The sequence below is a fragment of the Cicer arietinum genome, chromosome 4, assembly GCF_000331145.2.
Source record: "Cicer arietinum cultivar CDC Frontier isolate Library 1 chromosome 4, Cicar.CDCFrontier_v2.0, whole genome shotgun sequence".
Taxonomy (NCBI): domain Eukaryota; kingdom Viridiplantae; phylum Streptophyta; class Magnoliopsida; order Fabales; family Fabaceae; genus Cicer; species Cicer arietinum.
Genome location: NC_021163.2, coordinates 19940466 through 19960380, shown reverse-complemented (window position 1 = coordinate 19960380; position 19915 = coordinate 19940466). Strand labels below are relative to the sequence as shown.

Sequence of the window (19915 nt, the reverse complement as noted above, 5' to 3'; positions counted from 1 at the left end):
TAGTCAATAAAAACATACAACAATGATATGTAAAATGTGTTATAAATGGTAGTTCAACCTGAACATCTATCTTACTATTTATATTTATTTAATAATCACTCATTAAAAATAACTATCCAATACTTCTTTTTTTTATTAAATGTCAGTATAAAATTAATTTACACTGATAATATATAATATTTATTCTCATAAAAACACATTTTCTTATATTCCTCAAATAATAAAAAGGATTGGTATTCCTATATTAAAAATTATTTATTACGAATCCAAATAAGACATTCCTCAATTTCCAAAAAGAAAAATATTCCTCTCTTGTAACTAGGTAAATAATGGGTTTCATCCTCGTTTTAAAAGATCATTAAAATATTCTCGCAACAAGAACAGAAAAATACCGATGTTGCTGGACGATTGATATACTACTTTACCAAAGGTGAAAATCGTGTAGTTTTTTTTTTTTTTTTTTTTTTTTTTTTTTTTTTTTTTTTTTTTTTTTTTTTTTTTTTTTTTGTTTTTTTTTTTTTTTTTTTTTTTTTTTTTTTTTTTTTTTTTAATGTCAAAATCGTGTCATTTACGAGTATGAAGAAAAGTAGTTCTAGTAAAGTGGTTAATTAAGTATATTCAACCTTTTTTTAATAAATAAAACAAAATTGTATTCAACCTTTTTCAAAAAAATTAAAAAGTGTATTCAACCTTGGTACCTTATATGAATACATGAATGTTAATCAAAGTCACCTTATAGCCAAGCTGTACCTTTCTTACCAACTTGTACGTTAGACCAACAACCTCTTTTCCATGGAATAAAATTAATATATAAAATAATTCACCACACCGACGTTTCCATTAATTTCTCTCTACTTCCTTCCTCCCTTCTATAGTATCTGATTCCTTCTAATTCAATTAATTTAATCATATCCATTAAAAAAATCACTTGCATGTCTTGTACGTTCTCTTCTTCTCTGAAACGTACAGCATTTTACTCCTTTTAAACACAACAAAAAATATAAATAAAAATAAAAAGGGAAGAAAAAAAAAACAAATTAACAAGGCCATGAAATAAAGTTCATGAAGCCATACACTTTAACTCAATAATATCCATTAACATTAATCGTTACAAGCATGAGGGGTCCTTCAAAAATGTTAGGCCTCCAAAATGAGAATAGTTCATTTTCAACATTAAATAAAAAAAGTCTCACGAACTATTACATTTTCAACTATGACATACTAAAACTTTTATAGATCTAATTTTTAGACATATAGCTAACTAATACTAGTCATCAAACTAATCTTCACCTTAACCAAAATCCAAAAAGTTATGGATTCATATCCATTTCATAAGCCATTATCTCTATGTGTGATTGATATCACGATGAATTTATCAAAATCACAACGAACTAGTATGATGTTGCAAAAACAACCAAGCAAAATCACATTAGATCAATGAGATTCCGATAAGCCATTTGTGATAGCAAATTTACATTAATTAAATTAATCTTCAAAACCAACTTTTTTCCAAATAGCATTCCTAACACTACACAAGTCCCTACCTTTGAGAGTCCTCCCAATTCCTTCATGCACCGACAAAGAAGCACTTCTAGTCCTAGCTAGATACTCATGAGGGGGTACCTTAATTCCTCCATATTGATGCCTCTCATCTTCATCATCATCATCATCATCATCACTCTCCCACTTTTTATACCCCTTGTGTTCCTCCTTCAAGATCTTGGGTATGTTCACTGGCAATGAGGCCGGGCCCATTGGGCCTACTCTTCCATCCACCTTCCTTGAAGCTCTCTTCAAACCTGAAATGCTATTAGCACCCCTCTTGGTAGGGCTGCAAGGGTTCCATAACTCAGCTTCATCAAACTCAAACACACCCTCTTCTTTTTTATCGAAATGGGTATTTGAGGTAGCTGGAAAAATGAGATTTTGCTTTGTGAGAAAGCTCTTCCTTGACGTCATTGATCAAATCAAAACCCTTTCTCTCTCTATTAATTTTTCCTTTTGGTTTTGGCTTAGTTTTCAATTCCAAAGTCTTTCATTATAACAACATTTATTTATATTACTTTCGTACGTAATGGATAAAGCTAATATCTCACCTTTTATTCAATGCAAGTCTCCTCACCTATTTTAACGTGAACCTTCCATTTGATTTTCTTCATCTTGGCTTGATGGTGATGTTCCTACCGTTGTAATTGTAGGGTGCACGTTAAAACTGTGGGACGGCACCTAGGATATGACATTTAATTGAATATAATATTCCATTTTGTTGTATTTGAATATCCTGCTGAGTTTATTGATGTGTAATTTAAATTGTTTGATTTAAAATCAATAGTTGAAATTAACTACTACTTCAAACTGTGAGTGAACCTACCATCCAAAGCAATCTTTGTACACTTTGTCCTTTTTTGACACTAATTTTTATCCTTAAACATATTAACAAAATTGATAATAATTTAAATTGATTAATATTTTTTAAGTTTATCCTATAATTTAAAATAAACCTATAAAAAAGGAACCTATAAAAATTTAAACAAAAATAAAACACTTCTATATTTAAGAATTAATGTAATACTGCATCCGGTCATTTCTATAATAGACAATTAATTTATAATCTGTTAAAAAAATTGATGTATTTAATCTATATTTTAAGTTAAATGTATTAATTTTTATTATGTTAAATTATAAACTAATTATTTTTTATAAAAAAAAATCAGAGAGAGTATTAAATAAAAATAACATATAGAATATAACTATGTCATTGTATGACTGTATTTTTTTAAAGTATATAACAAAAGTTAATTGTCATTGTTAATAATTAAATTTCCACACTTTAATTATAGAAAAATAAAAAAACTCAAATTCAAATTCCAATGGTTGTATATTACGAAACATATTTTTTTTGTTATAGGAAAAGAATACAAATTTTGAAGTATGATAATTGGTTACTCTATTTTGGTACATTTAGAAATTATGATACACGAGGAGATAAGTATATTGAATTTTGGAAAAATAATCGAGAAAAGAACACGTAAGCAAAATGAGTGGCCCATGCAAAATGATCGTCAGTGTCGTTGTTGAACGATGTTAACGTATGTGAATGTGAGCGTGGGAAAAGAGACAGGTAAGGGTTAAAGTTATCCAGTTTTGAAAAAACACACACGTGGTCCAACCCATGGCTTCTCTGCTTCAAACACTGCAAAAGAAGGAGAGACGTTCTTAAATGACAATCTAATAAGACAAAAACCTCACATTTCTATATCTACTTGTACTTTTTTTTCACTAAATTAACTTATGTTCCGTCAAATATACGTATTCATCCTAAATTTATTCTATAAAAATCTTAAACCAATTTTATTTAACGTTTTTCATCTATATTAAAAAATATATAATCTGTAAAAAAAATAATTATTTTATTAAATTAATTTTTATTAACTATTAGTGAGTTTTTAATACATAAATATAAAGTTGAATAAATGGTTTAAAATTAATGTACCTCGACTTCTTTTAGATATCAAAAAATAGAGTCAACAAAAATCTATATATAATTTATTGATGTGATGTGATTATATAAATTTATATAATTTATATAAATGTAAATGTTATATGAAAAGATTATGCAACATATGATTAAGAAAGACGATAGTAGATCATAGAGTTGAGGTAGCACCTACTCTAACTAGTCACAAGTATAAACAAAAATCAAAATGTATTAAATTTTAGATCAAATACATCTTAACTTTTATTTATATTTGTGATTCAAATAGATGTAATAGAAAGATGGTAGAAATGGTCATCCTATAATTTCTAGGATAAGGCTTGTAGTTGCCTTTTATTTAAAATACATACAAATATTTGATTCAAATTTTAGATCAAATACATTTTAACTTTTATTAATATTTACATCTTAAATTATTATGACGTCATTTCTATCATATAGTCAATTCTATTTAGTAAAATAAAATTTGATTGTAGCTATTGTTGTATAAATAAATGTCTATTAATGTATGCTCATTTAAATATTTTCTAAAAATACCATCAAATTCATTTCTGATAACTCAAGGAGATAACAATTATAATCAATGATAATGATAAATTAGTAACTATATCTTCTTTTAAACATGAGATAAAAATAAAATAAATGTACTTACATCATCACAAACCACTAGAATTAATGAAGTTATCTTAATAAATAAAACTATTTTGTTATAAAATTAGTACGTTCCATAATTTTCTTAAAAGTGTGTACGACATTAGAAACATTAATTGTGATATAAAATGAGTAAGTTATTTAACACAATTAGGAAATATTTAAATGCAAAAAAAAAAATTATCAAATTTATTTTATTGCTTATACTCACTAATGGGAGGTCGAATATATCGAAATAAAATTCCACAAAGTAGTAAATTCGAATTTGAATTTCTGTTGAAAGAGATATTCACATTTAATGTTCGCGTATCTCAAATAGAATTACCTCTCTCGTGGAAGGAACCTATGAGAAATAAAAAAAAAAAAATAATAAGTTGCTTATACTCTGATTTTTTTATACAAAAAATTTAGGATGAAGTGAAGGTGTTTTGGTCCAAAATAGAGAAGACCTTATAAAAAAATACTTACAAAAGAATTCATGATCTTTTTACCACTCGACCATATTATTAGAGTTTATAAATTGCATATACTAAGTTAAGAATGATGTACATAGGAGTGTATATTAAGTAAATACTATTATTTACAAAACAATAATTAGCGCTCTTTCCGTCTCACAATGAATGTCACTATAATAAATAAAAAACTTGTCTCAAAATGAATGTTATTCACAATTTTCAATACAACTTTTATTAGTTTTTTCTTATACTACATTTCAATGATTACTATATACACAACTTTCAAAACATTATTATACTTTGCATTGATAATAGTAAAAAAACTCACAAATAGTTTAGATGAGTAATTTAGTAAAATAACTTTTTTTTAATTATTGCACTCCTTAATATGTGTGTCAAAATCTACATACTACTACAATATGAAGGTCCTAATAGTGATCAAGTATGTGGAAACTCAAAGTTCTACACAAGGTTAGAATTATCACTTGGAAACTGGACTGAGAAACATGCCTCACTTCGTAAATTGGATGAAAACTTGGAACCCGTTAAGAGGGGATGTGGTACCTACAAATACTCTAGCGCTCAAGTGAGTATTGATTCGAGGAGAGTGATATGTCCTAGGATGGGAAAATGTGTGTGTATCTTATCTAGTATCAGAGACATTGTTTATATAGGCGAGTATCCCAACGCGTAGGGGGCAAGGATATTGTATGACCATTATTGTCGGCGAATTCAACAGGTGACTCCTTGAGACCGTTGTTGTTAGGTCTAGCCTTTGGGGGTAGAAAATCCTAATTATTTGATATGGATTAATGTATTGGGTCGAATCGGCGTGAGAAATCGGATTGGGCTTGGGGCAGTATGAAATAGTTGTCCCCTAAGTTGTTGTCGAGGATACAATACAATGACTTGGGAAGTGTCCTAGAAAGGTTATTCGCTGCATAAGATGTTCGATCAATTTTCCTCATCAACAAGTTAACTTCATTTAGATTCTTAAGTCATGCTTGATATTTGTTGTATATACCTGACGTGTCTTGTGGTGTCCAATTTGCTTTGTGGTCGACTTGGTAAAAATTGTCATTTATTGGCCCTTTGTCGAACTGGAGTGTACTTGATTATTCGAGTTTACACAATAGCATGTTAGTGAATTTCCTTATGAAGTTTTTTACTAAAATTTACATGTGCATGTGTGATAACTTAATAATTGTGCTTGATTGTGCGAGTCTTAACATGTATGCATATTAACTAAGAATTGGTTTTAGAGTTTATATTTGACTACATGAGTTCATGTTAACGTGTTTGTGCACATTAACTTATAATTTGTTTTATGTGTTTATACTTGACTAAGTGAGTTAATGTTAACGTGTCCATGCACATTAACTTATAATTGATTTTACGTGTTTATACTCGATTGCGTGAGTTTATGTTAACGTATTTATGCACATTAACTTAGAATTGGTTTTATGTTTCCAAGCAATGTCGTGCTAGATATCTGTGTTCTAACTAACTGTAATATCATTTCAATTTGGACACATTACGTGTTTGACAATGGTGGAGCTTGACTAACAAGTTTGAGAAGGCTGACATAAAATTATAATGTATAAATCAAATATGAAAATAATATTATATAGCAAAAAATTAAGTTATAATAAACATAAAGTGGAGTATCAAATAATTTCACTACATGACCTAAAAATACCTTAAAGTAATGTTCTACACTCTTTAATTAACTTGAAATCATCAATAATAGACTCAAAAGTGATACTTGCAATAATTTCCTTTTCAATATAAATCGCCATGCTATCTGCCAAAAGTCGACTTCCATCTTGTTTCTTAACCTTGACTTAATAATTTTTATTCCTGAAAAAATTCTTTCAGTTGTGGTAGTAGAAATCGGAAGAATCATGATAAGACGAAGTAGTCTATTAATCAAGTATGAATTTTGCGCTTTTTCAGTTACAACCAAACATGAGCACAATTCTTGTATTGTTGATAAATTCTTCAAATTTAAATCTTGACGAGCATCAACCAAGAAATATCAGAGTTGAAATTTCAAATTAATCTTCTCTTGCATATTGAAATCCAAAGGATAATATTTTTCAACTAGAGTGCAAATTTTTTCAATGTTAAAAGCTAAGAGTCATAAAAAGACGAAGTAGTCTATCAATCAAGTAGAAATTTTGTGTTTTTTTCATTTGCAACCAAACATGAGCACACTTCTTCAAATTTAAATCATGACGAGTATCAACCAAGAAATGTCGAAGTTGAAATTTCAAATTAATCTTTCTCTTGCATATTGAAATCCACAAGGTAATATTTTTCAACTAGAGTGCTAATTTTTTCAATGTTAAAAACTTTATAATTATCCTTATAAGTCAAAGCACAACTTAGAGTTGACAAATCCATTGCTTGCTCACTAAATTTGTTATTCAACTCTTGTAATTGTTGGTCAATGACAGTAAAAAATATTTCGACTCTGAAATAATGTTCTATTGTAACCTGACCTTGTTGAAGATAATAGCGTCCTGGACTTGTTGTTGAATGAACATCGTTGAAATCAAGAATCTCAATATCATATTTTTCATAAAAAGTCTTCACTTTAGTAAATAATGCATCACAACCATCTTTTATCAAGGCTTGAATAAGAGACTTTGTTGTTCCAACCAAACACATGACATTAACTATGTCCTGATATTGTTGTTGTAAGGCAAAACATATCAATTATCCCCATAATGTCTTTTATCAAATGCAAGGTAAATATAAAATCAAACGCTTTCAAATAATTATAAGCACTATCAACATCCCCACATGTAGAATAACTTGCTCTTTTATTTGTAATTTTTTTAAAACAATACAAGTTGTCTCATACATATTTATCAAGCTACAAATATAAGAAAAATGTGATCCCCAACGAGTATCCCTAACTCGTTTCAAAAAACCAATTTGATTTTCATCTTTACCAGATACAATCTCATCAATTTCTAGCAAATATGTAATTTCCTCTAATTGAGCAGCTTGCAACTCATCATGACGCTTAGTAGAAGAACAAACAACATTATCAATAAAAGTTAGCTTCTCAAAGAATTTATGAATTGAAACAACTTCTCTTGATGCAGTAACCAATGTAAGTTGCAATCGATGAGCAAAACAATGGACACAGTATGCATAAGAAAAATCATAAATAATGCTTGCAAATTGTTTCATTCTCCTCTCATATTACTAGCACCATCATGCCCTTGACCACACATGTTAGAAATATCAAGATTATATTGAGAAAGCATATCACATACTACTTCTTTTAGAGTTAAAATTGTAGTGTCTTTAACATGTGCCACAAAAAAAAATTGCTCTTGTATTAAATCAACTTTTTCAACAAATCTTAACACAAACACTTTTGTTCCTTTTTTGATTCATCACGAGCTTCGTCTACAATGATGCAAAATTTGGAATCATCAATTTCTTCACGTTTATGTTTTCTCACCCTAGTAGAAAGAATATACAAGAGCTCTTCTTGAATTTGATGTGAAGTATACTTGAAATTATATGGAGCATTTTCAAACACAACTTTTGTAACTTCATCATTGTAAGTTGCCAAGAGTTTTATCAATTGAAGAAAATTTCCTTGATTTCTTGACCTTCTAGTTTCATCATGTCCCTTAAAAGCACAAGCTTGAAGTGTTAACCAACGAACAATGTCAATTGATGTCTTGAGACATATTCAATTCTTCAAAATTTGTTCTGAGCTTTGTGCTTGAATAAGATTCCTAATATATCCAACTTGATTCAACATGTCTAGACAAACTTTCATTGTATTGTTGTGTGGTGAGCAAGGATCCATCCTTATGTGTTTGAGAAAAGTGCAATATTTCTCATTTTTAACTTTCTTCCAACCTCTAAAACTGATACCAATGAAGACATCTAATTCGGGACATCCACTTGGTCTTTTTTCTAAATAGATAACATGGTAAGAAATATGCAACATCTTTATAAGGTGAATATTCTAGCCATGAAGAAAATATGCTAAACCAAGCATGTTGAAACTGTATTGGATGAACCTCATTTTCAAATAAAGGATATTGTTATAAATTTATTTCATAAGAACCAAATGTTAGATAAGCTCTTTGTATTGCATCCAATTGATTTGGTGGATATTGTCAAATTTGAAGGCGCTTTTTGGGGTCACGTTTTAAACATTTTTCAAAGTCATCTTCAAAACTCTAGGAGCATTGGAAAGATGATTCTTATTTTCTTTAATTCTTGGATTCTGAGAGATAGTTTTAGATGCGAAAGTTATAATTTCTTCATCTCTTTCACTCTCATAATTTTTCCTCTTGAAAAAAGAATCAATCATTTTACTCATCTTCATTCTCACAAACTTCTCTAATACAAATAAAAAAATTAACAAATCAAATATTCAATCACAGTCAAAATAATACAAAAACAAAACGAGTCATAAATCATAGTCACAGCCACAAATAAAAATATACTTATCGCAAATAAAAAATTTACTATCAACAAATGAGAGTCACAATCATAAATCAGAGTTATACTCACAAATAAGAGACTAATGGAGTCAATACGCTTCGTGATCAATGATAAAAAAACATCTTGTGACAAGCGTATTAATGATAAAAGCATGTCAGAAACTTACAATGATGTAGCATAGCTGATAGGAAATGATATTTGATCAAGTTAGATTCACATGCAATGCAAAACACCAAATAGAACCACTTGAACTACCATTATGGTTGCATTCTAAAACGAAGAGTTGCATTCTAAAGAGAGTTGTATTCTAAAACAGACAAATGTAGCAAAAATTCAAGGATAAAAAACACAGTGAAAGAACAAATGCATCTATTATATTTCAAGTTTTTTTAAATGCATCTAATATCAAGTAAATTACAACTTATTTATGTTTCTTTGTTTTAAGCAAACTAAAAAAACTCAAGTTTTTAGTGTTTGTTAGATAACCCCATAATATCTTGTTCAAAAAATCAACCAATTTATGAAACATAAAACATCTTTTCAAAATGTAAAAATGAAATGGAAACAAAAATCAAACACCTTATATGCAACAAAAAAACTCCATAACATGCATTACAACATTAGAACAAAACAATATCTTGTAAACCTAATTCTCTATCAGCACTAACATTTATCCCTTCATTGATTCACTCAACAATTATAACAAGAAAAAAGAGATAGATATTAATCGAGTTGATAACAATGACATATAAAGTAAGTAATAAAACAATTTCTGATAATGAACGATATTGAGAGTAGAATTTAAATTCGGAGACGAACCTTTTGACGAATGAAGAGAGAATAGATGGAAATAGGTTGGAATCTTCGCAGAGGCGAGCACAAATCGTGACGTGATAGAGTGTGCAACACCGAGCAAGTGCAAAGCACGTACCAAAGATGACGGGGAAGACAATAATGAAGCCAACGAAGACGAACTAAAACGAACAATGATTTTGGAAGTCGTGTCAAAGTACTTTCTTGTTGTATTTGATGGCCACTATTCGCTTAATGGAGAGCTCTTTTAAGGCAGTCGTGTGTCTAATTTCGTCAACAAAATCGAGTTTGTTGTGCAATTTACACTCATTTGTTTGGGGTTCTAGTGGATATGTGGTCCTCCAACTTCATTCACTGACTTCAATAGGAATGACAACCTCAACTTTGTACGTTATTTGAAATTGGGTTTGACCCATAATGGAGTAGGGGTGTTGTTCGATAAGACCACAAGACGGAGGGGAGCTCTTCGCACCATCACCCTTTAGTCTCGTTTAACCTTCATTTTAGTCTTCAGAAGATGACGTGGTTGGTGGCTTCTGCTTTTTCGTTCATTTGCAGATGTTCAATGAATGTGAAATGTTGCAGATGTTCAATGGACATAGGTTTTGGCATATTCTTGGATGGTTGTCCAGTATTATTGAGCACATACAATGAGTGATTAAGAGCAAGATCGACATTTTACTTTAGGGGCCTTGGTCTTGCTGAGGGGGAGTATTTTGTGAAGGATATACTCGGTGATCAGCGTCATTCAATTGTGCTCAGGAAAAGGGTTCCATGAGTTCCATTGTCTTTACATATTCTCCAATGTTGGGACAGTCTTTGAATTATTGAATGATGGATTTATTTCCCCTTTTACCTTTCATGCTAGCTAGCTTTGACAATATGTTGACTCTCTTGTTTCGTTCGCACATAATATGCTCAACTGTAAGATACTTCTATAGTGTTTTGTCCTTTGCCATATAGTTTACATTGATTTGGGAGACTATAAGTTGTGAATTTGTATTCAACTTGGCCTCATTGGCACCAAACTCAGGCGCTAGTCGCAGCTCGACGAGACAAGCCTCGTACTCTACTTAGTTGTTAGATTCTGGGAACAAAAAAGTAAAGGAATCTTCAACAACTAACCCTTTTTCATTTTCAAGTACGATACTAGTTTTGCTTCCCTTAGTGTTGGAGGATAGTCGAAGAAGATGGTCCACTTAACCCTAAGTTAAGAAGACGTTGGGGTTATCTCGGCAACAAAGTCGTTGAGAGCTTTAGTCTTTATAGCTTTCCTTGATTTGAAGGAGATATCAAACTTCGAGAGCTCCACCGACCATTTTGTCATTTTTTTTTCCGGCGAGATGCAACCTATTGAGGCTTTGTCGAATCGGTTGGTCTGTCATGACTATATGAGCTAAGAAATAATGTTTTAGCCTTCTAACTACAACAAGTAATGCGAAAGTGACTTTCTCGAACCACTGATACTTGAGCTCGCATCCCTACAAAGCCTTATTGATAAAGTGTGAGGGTCTGTATCATTTGATTGTTTTTCGAATTAAAGTTGTGCATACTGCATTCAGAGAAATGACTATATATAAGTAAAATGTTTCTCTTATGACTAATCGAGACAGAACTAGCGCATGAGAGAAAATTTATTTTAATTAGGTTAGCGCGACTTCGCATTCGTTTGTCTATTAGAATGTTGTCTCTATCCATAACAATTTGTAAAAGTGAAAAGCATGATTGGATGAGTTAGCTATGAATCTTGAAAAGGTCGTAAGCATACCGTTGAAAACTTGAATTTTTCTTATCGAGTTGATTGTTGGCATTGCCTTTAATGCTTTGCATTTATCTATGTTCGCTTCGATCCCTATTTAGTCAACTGGAACCTTGAGAGTTTCCTGACTTGTACTCAAAAAGTGCATTTCTCAGGGTTCAATCTCGTTATTTGCTTTCGAACTTCTTTGAATACTTCACATAGATGGAACACATGGTTGACCTCTTATTCAAACATGAGTATCATGTCATCTATATATACTTCTATCATTTTTCCTACTTGGTTTCTCAACACTTTGTTCATTATGCGGAGGTAGGTTGCGTCGATATTTTTGAGTCTAAAAGGGCATAACATTGTACCATTATGAATGTTTTATTCTTGAGATCTTCAGGATGCATAAGAATTTGGTTATATCTCGAGTAAGCGTCCAAAAACAAAATTAGTTTGAACCCTATTTTAGTTGAATCACGAAAGTAGTCTCTCCATTTTATTTTTCCACAGTTTTGGTCCCCCACACAGAATTTTGATCGAAAACTGGATGAAGTGGCATTTTTTAAAGTCACACCACATAATTTATGATCATAGATTTTAGGTACAATTGTTGCACAATGAGATCTTGAGGCATGCTGTGACTTAAATAAACGCAAAAAAAATGAAATTTCATCAAGTTTTGGACCAAAAATCTGTTTGAGGGACCAAAACTGGGGATGAATAAAATAGGGGGACCAAAACTGCAATTAAGTCGATTTCTTAATGATTGCAACATTGGAGAACCAAGTGGTGTACTTAGCCTTGGAAATAAAAGTTTGTAGCAAGTAAATTGGAAACAACCTTCTCTCGAGATTTTGTGTGACATCACATGACAATGAGGCAAGCATCCGAATGAAAATTCAGCTTGTGGCAGGCGATCTTAGGATCAATGATGGGCATCTCGTCAACAGTGCATATGAAGATGTCGGTATACTATTTTAGGCAAACGATTAGTAGTTCCTTAGTTTCCTCAGGCATATCTACCCCAGAATATCACCCATTATGATTAGAGTAAATTCAATTGTTGGTGTAGGGCTTTTGATTGGTTTGCCAACAACGACACGGATATCTTCTATATCTACATAGATCGCTGGTCAACAGATCAATGATATCTATAACTTTGCTTCACTTCTTTTTGTGTGTTTGTGTGGATTTCAGGCGTATTTCTTGACTTTTGAGAGAAGCCATGAAACATCTTCTCACTACTTCAATGTCGACATGAACAGTGGCTACTTCTCCACCTTTTAGGTGATACTTGAGTTTCAAGTGGACAATTGAAGAGACTACACCTAATTTTGCTATGGTCGGACGTCAAATAATTTAGTTATAGATTGACTTGCAATAAATCACTAGGAATTGGATCTTCACCGTATTTCTGGAGTTTTCCTCACCTAAAGTTACGAATAGCTCGACGTAACCCCAAGGAATGTTAGTTAATTAGTTGAATTAAGCCTTGTAAATTTGGTCATACGTAGGGCAGTAGGTTGTCCTTGGTGAGGCAGAGTGTGTCAAACAAGCCATAGTATGTGATGTTGCATGAACTCCCTTGGTGAATTAGGACCTTCCATACTTCAAAATTGGTCTTGTATACTAGTAATGAAATTTGAGAGTTTAGGATCCCGCAAATGATTTCTTCACCATAGAAAGATAAAGGGGCGGGACCCTTCCTTGCTAATTGTGATCCTATGCGTATTTTTGGAGGTCATGTCTTCAAGCTTACTCTTGATAGAACCGATACTAGAGAAGTTCATATTATAATATCCACTAGATACAACAAGGGCATTGGTTAAGTTTTCCTATGAGCTGAAGGAGAGTTGATGGGCATCACTTTCAGGGACACCATGTTGTGAAAAATTCCCCCAATAACGGACACAACAACTATAAGTCCTTGTGGAATGTCTTCCACTTTGTGAATGACGTTGGCTAGTGTATGATTGACAGCTCTTGATTCTCTACTCTAAGGATGAGTTGCATCATAAGGTGGTGTATTGTGTCAAATTTCTTTTTTGGATGAGTAATTTGATGGCATCCTTTAGGTGGATGCAATCCTTCGTGTTATGGTCGTTGCACTTTGGAAGCGATAATACTTGTTTTTGTCAACCATTTGCCTTAAAGGAACTTGCGGGGGAAACTTGATTCCCCCATTCTTTAATTAAACATTGGTGCACTCGTCCAATATGTGTTATGTAGAGGCGTTGAAAGGGGTGTAAGCGGAGAATTGGCTAGGTCGGCAACCTCAATTTGACGATTCCTTTTGCGATTTTTATTCCTACTTTCGTTCAACCTAAAATCGTCATGATGTGTTGACTGGTGCATTTTTATTGTCCCTGTTTGATCTTCCTCTCTTTGCTATTCGAGCGTGGATTTTCTCTTCGTTCAAGATGTACGTATGTGTTTTGGTTAAAAAGTTATTCTAGGTTTTATGTTTTTTAACCTAATGTTGTTGGCGAAATGACTACTTTTCAAGAGGCATTCCTTCATTATGTACATCTTCATGTTGTCTTTTTCCTCTTTGATGAACATAACTTCTTGGTTCAAGCGTTTGATGTAGTTCTCGAGAGGTTCATATTTTCCTTTGACAATTGTTGAAAACATGTGGTGTAATGAGTGAAAAATTTCCTATAGAACTCCTCCCAAGAGTCGATGGAATTCGGGGCTAAAATCCTAAACCAATTCCTCACACTTTCTTTCAACATGAGTGCAAAAATACGACATTTGATGAGTTCTTCTGCACTACAGAATCAAGGATGGCTTCCACGTTATCAATGTGCTTAACAAGGTAAGTTGTCCCATCATATAAATCCACAAATGGATTTTTCTCCAATGTTCTTGGTATCATACTACTTTTGATCCTTGTTAGGAAGGGTTTATGGGATTCACGAGAAATGTGTGGTTCTCGACGGATCTCACGAGTCTGAGATAGTACAAAACATGGCCTAGATCGAGAATGATGTCGACATTGTCATTCGTCCCTGGATGGAAAGTCTTCTTATGAGCTTCAATGATCCTTACTCCAATGACACATGCGAAGAATGCCTCATGCATTCCAGACTCGACGATCTCTTTATGCGCCTTCTAGCAGAGTGTCGTGACGTCGTCACCTTACAAAAACTTTATAGAATTTATGTTGTCTCATGGGTTGTCACCATCGTGGAGGAATTTGTTGTCAGTTCTCCATAGCCACGAGATGACAATTTTGTTCTTGGATTATTCGAGCTTGTTCCCAAATTCAAGCGACGAGTTCGTCGAGGGTTGATTTTCTATTTTGAACCTCCACAAGGTCGACATCCGCATCGAGCCTATCGTGATTGACGAATAGCTTTTGGGATGGGAAAGTCGCGGCCCATCCTCAAGTTGTTGAACGCTGGTGTCGACATTTTTTCTAGGGTTGTTGTCTTATTGCTAGTTCCAGCCATCAAAGGGTTACAAACTACATTTTTAGCAAAGCAAGGAAACCTAATTCTCACATATGGTGTCAATGATCTAAACTGGACCGAGAAGGATGGTTGGCTTCGTGAGTTGGATGAAAACTTGGAATCTGTTGAGAGGGGGTGGTACCTACAAACACTTTGACGCTTAAATAAGTATTGATTCGAGGAGAATGAGAGGTGCTAGAATGAGGAGTATGTACTATTTTGGTGTTAGATGCACTATTTATATAAGTAGATCCCTCAATGCGGAGGGGGACAAGGACATTGAATGGCCATTATTGTAGGTGTATTCAGAATAATGTCGCCTTAAGCTGTTGCAGCTAGGTCTAGTCGTTTGAGTAAAAAACCCTAATTATCTGCTATAGATTGATGTATTGGGTCAGATCGACATGAGAAGTTGGATTAGACATGTGTCAGTTCGAAAAATAGAGCATTGAGGGGGATACTACGAACACACCAAAACCTACTAAGGAAAAGTGTATATTGCTCCAACATATGTGCACATTACAAATAGTTGTGCGAAAGTGAGTGACACTACTTTTTGGTTGTCAAACAATAGTAGATGTTTGGCAAGGGGCTGGCCTTTGGAGTAATATGCAATCGTACTTACTGCAGTCGACGAGGTTCACATTCTCAAAATTTCATTTGAAGAAAGTGAATGAAATACAATAAACGCACAAATGGTTATGTTGTTATGAGTTATATGGTGGCGAAGAATAGTAAAATATGGGAGGATGATTGCCCCTACTTCTTTGAAGTGAACATAAGAGTCATAGAGATGCTAGCAGACTGGACGAGATTTTGAAGGAACATGGTTGATGTTGTGGTAAATCATATAGACCATCTAGAATGAGACTTAACTTTGCGCAAACCTCTGTAGAAAACTGCCACTTGTTATGTCGGTGTTACATTGTTTAACAATATCAAGTGCTATGGAGTCGATCATTGCCTCCGAGACGCATATGGAGCATTCATCAAAGCAACAACAACTTGGTTTAATGGGACACCAAACGCGATTGAGGAAAAACAGTTGGGGTCAAATTTGTGTCGAAGTGGACTCAAAATCTATGCCTAACACAGTAAAGATCGAGTCCAATTTTTCCCAGGTGGTCATTGGTATTAATGGGAGAGTAACTAATCAAACTAAATTGGGTGCATTATTTAAAAATTGTAAGGAGTTGTTAGCTACTCCTCTGAGAAAAATAACTATTTTCAAGGTTTTTAAGAATACTAGTTAAATACAATTAATTGTGTAAATTTCATTTAAATTATAATCCAAATTTATTAAAGCGTTCTTTTGAATGTCAAACACTCAGCTACTAATATTAAATATTTTTTTATATATAAAAAATAAGAGTAAAATAGGAATAATAGCATTAAATGAATTAAAAGTTGTTAATTTTACTTATAATAGTGACCAATATTTGATACCATTTTTTTTCCTATGATAGTTATGAGGGAGTATTTTCAAACCTTTTAGGGAAGTTTAATTTGGCGACAAGTCAACAAAATTGCTCATACGTGAAATGAGTTGGTTCTTGTCAAAAACATTTTTTTTATAACAATCTAACTTCTCTGATTGACACTGTTACTTATGATCTTTCCGACCTCCTTTTCTTCTGTTGAAAATTAGCAAATTTTTGTCTTCCATAGAAGTTGAACTCGATACTTCTGGTACATAAAATTTGGCAGTGGGAGGGAACCTACAATAGTAGTGATCTCCTAGGTACCAAACTTGACTTCTACATAAAGCAAAAGCTCACTAATTTTCATTAGATGAAAGGAGGATGAGAATATCGTAAGTAACAGTGTCTCTTTGAGGGGTCGGACTGTTATAGTTTTCACTTTTCATTGAGAGTATAAATTTTTTATCATGAACAATCTCGTACAAATAATTTATGTTAGGGACCGTTTAGACTTGTTTTGAATTTTTTATCTTTAAAGTTAATTTTATATATAATTTTTGCTTAAAATCCTAATTAAATAAGAAGTTTATATTTTTATTTTTATTTTCTTAACTCTTATATGTTAGTATCAAAGGTCTTCAACCACTATCGATTATGATTCCGACCACAACTTTCGATCACTCTAGCTTATGTGGTACCATACTACCATTTATGGTCCACGCTACCCACCACCATCCATGCAAACCTTGTTGGCCACAACTCCAACCTCTTTAACCACCACAACCACCACCAATTAACAATCACTACTCTAAAGATCGTCTTCGTACCATTTTCTAACAATCACAATTTTTAACCACTATTATTAAATTATTAATAAATAAATAATATATTTATAATATCTAAATTCTTTTTATTTTTGAAATATCAACAACAAAAATATATTTTAATTAATATGAATTTTGATAAAGGTAATATGATTCACATGTAAGAAAAATCAGAGATATTGTCCGAATAATCTTCAGAGACAAATTGAAATAAAAATAAAACTAAGATTTAAATTTCAAAACTAAAACTAAAATCCAAAATTCAACGCAACAACTAATTTTTATTTTTAAAAATTTCAAAACTTAAATAGAAAGCATCTCGAATCAAAGCTTAAGCTTAGTTTTATAAGTAAAGTCGATTATACAACGTTACTCGGCAAATAAATTGAATTTTGTGCTATATTAGTTGACTTTTTTTTCAATCTATTTTAAATTTCAAATTCTACATGTAGTTAAAAATTTATTTATTTTTGGTGAAACGTTAAATTTATTTTAGTCATCAAAATTATTGAAATTATAAAACTTACATGAAATAATATATATTCACAATATGTAATTATAGAAAAGAAAGAATATATGTTTATTTATTTATTTTTAATATAAATTAATTTTACATTAACGTCCAATAAAAATAGAGTATATGGTAGTTAAAAAAAACAGTTACAATATATATTTATATGACAAAATGTTTGATTTGTATTAAACGATCATGTAAAATTATTGTCAGTATATAACTATGACACTCCATTTAATATCACAAATCTTAATTCTTATAATTATTCAAATCTTCACATAGAAAATATTGAGACTTTAAGCTTAATTAAATTCCACTAATCCATGTTCTAAGGTGATGATTGTCATAGTAAAAAAAGGTGATGGTTTCCCAGTTTTATAAGCTTTAGAAAATATTTTTAGATAGAGAATAATTTTGATGCAATATGACTCTATAGTTTTACAATGTCAAATTATCAATCAAATATTACAAACTATGATGTATATACTTTTTTTTTAACTTAGATATAATACAAATCAAATTTTAATTGATCAAGATTGACAAACTATATATATAATGAAATAATTAAAGATTTTAGTTAATAAACAATTTCTACTTGAGAGTAGACTTGTTAGTATAAAAAACAAATCAGTCTAAAATAAACGGGCTCAAAAGTTGGGCTTTAATGTAAACCCATTTAGTAATCTCACGAGCCCAAGAATCAAAACCCTAGTTTATATTTGCTCTTTCATCCCGTTCCAGCCACTGCAAAACCCTAATTGCATTCAGACCGAAAAAATCGTGTTCTCTTTCATTATCGAACAATGCCTCCAAAATTCGATCCATCTCAAGTGGTAGATGTGTACGTTCGAGTTACCGGAGGCGAAGTCGGCGCCGCCAGTTCCCTCGCGCCGAAGATCGGACCTCTTGGGCTCTCCCCTAAGAAGATCGGAGAAGACATCGCAAAGGAAACCGCAAAGGACTGGAAGGGACTCCGTGTGACGGTGAAACTAACAGTGCAGAATCGGCAAGCAAAGGTTGCCGTAGTTCCATCCGCAGCGGCGTTGGTTATCAAGGCTTTGAAGGAACCGGAGAGAGATAGGAAGAAGACGAAGAACATCAAACACAACGGAAATATCTCACTGGATGATGTTATTGAGATTGCGAAGGTGATGAAACCTAGATCCATGGCGAAGGAACTTAGCGGCACCGTGAAAGAGATCCTTGGGACTTGTGTATCTGTTGGTTGTACTGTTGATGGAAAGGATCCTAAGGATTTACAACAAGAGATTAACGATGGTGATGTTGAGATTCCTCTAGAATAATCTTGATTCAATTTTGTTTCAGTAATTTTGGTTTCTTTTATCCTGTACTATCTGTTTTATCAATTTGACAATTTTGTGGAATGAAGCTTTTGTTGAAATTCATAATTTGTTTAAGAAGTATTAGGAAAATGAAATTGTTTTGCTCATAGTGCAATGATAATTTTGGATTTCTCATTTTGATATTGTTTTTTGTGTGTGTATGGAGTAAGAACTAAATCACTGAAATAATCTTTTTGGTAAAAGTGATATGAATTTGAGTTTGCTGCTAGGTTCAAAGTGCAGCATCACTATGAAATGAACTACAACCATAACTGCACAATGATCATTTTTTGGAACTAAATACAAGTACATAGTTAATGCAATTGATAAGAGGAGCCGACCAAGTAGGCAAGTAGTGAAGGTTTGAAGTAAATGCTATAGATCATCTTGGTATCTATTGTTCTGCAATTGACGTATTTGAGCTTGTTGAGGTTGATGCAATTATCATATATGTATTGGTGTTTTTCAGCATCACTTTGCCAAATTTTAGGCCTTGGTAGTATAGCCTATAATCCATGTCCTTGGTGTTTCTGACAACTTGTATTATAGTGTGAACTAATGTTATGAAATGTTCTTATCTAGTCTTAGCATATGATTTTGTGTTGTCCTAATTCCTTCATATAAAGTAGAATGAGTGTTCACTTTGTGATGATGATAGATGCTATTAAAAATATAAATATATATCAAAACAACAAGAAAAAGGAACTT

General features: G+C 32.1%; 2 protein-coding genes across 2 annotated transcripts; one reads left to right on the top strand and one right to left on the bottom strand.

The window, feature by feature from the left end:
• Positions 1 to 1031: 1031 nt before the first annotated feature.
• On the bottom strand, positions 1032 to 2042 carry LOC101503850 (protein S40-4-like). Its single transcript, XM_004497446.4, has one exon. It carries the CDS (start codon positions 1957 to 1959, stop codon positions 1486 to 1488), a length of 474 nt encoding a protein of 157 aa, XP_004497503.1. The 5' UTR covers positions 1960 to 2042; the 3' UTR covers positions 1032 to 1485.
• A 16550-nt stretch (positions 2043 to 18592) lies between these two features.
• On the top strand, positions 18593 to 19342 carry LOC101503513 (large ribosomal subunit protein uL11). The gene has a single exon (XM_004497445.4). The coding sequence runs from the start codon at positions 18668 to 18670 to the stop codon at positions 19166 to 19168; it is 501 nt and encodes a 166-aa protein (XP_004497502.1). The 5' UTR covers positions 18593 to 18667; the 3' UTR covers positions 19169 to 19342.
• The last annotated feature ends 573 nt before the right edge of the window (positions 19343 to 19915 follow it).

Coding starts and splice junctions, on each gene's coding strand:
- LOC101503513 (XM_004497445.4), top strand. CDS start 18,668: ATGCCTCCAAAATTCGATCCATCTCAAGTGGTAGATGTGTACGTTCGA.
- LOC101503850 (XM_004497446.4), bottom strand. CDS start 1,959: ATGACGTCAAGGAAGAGCTTTCTCACAAAGCAAAATCTCATTTTTCCA.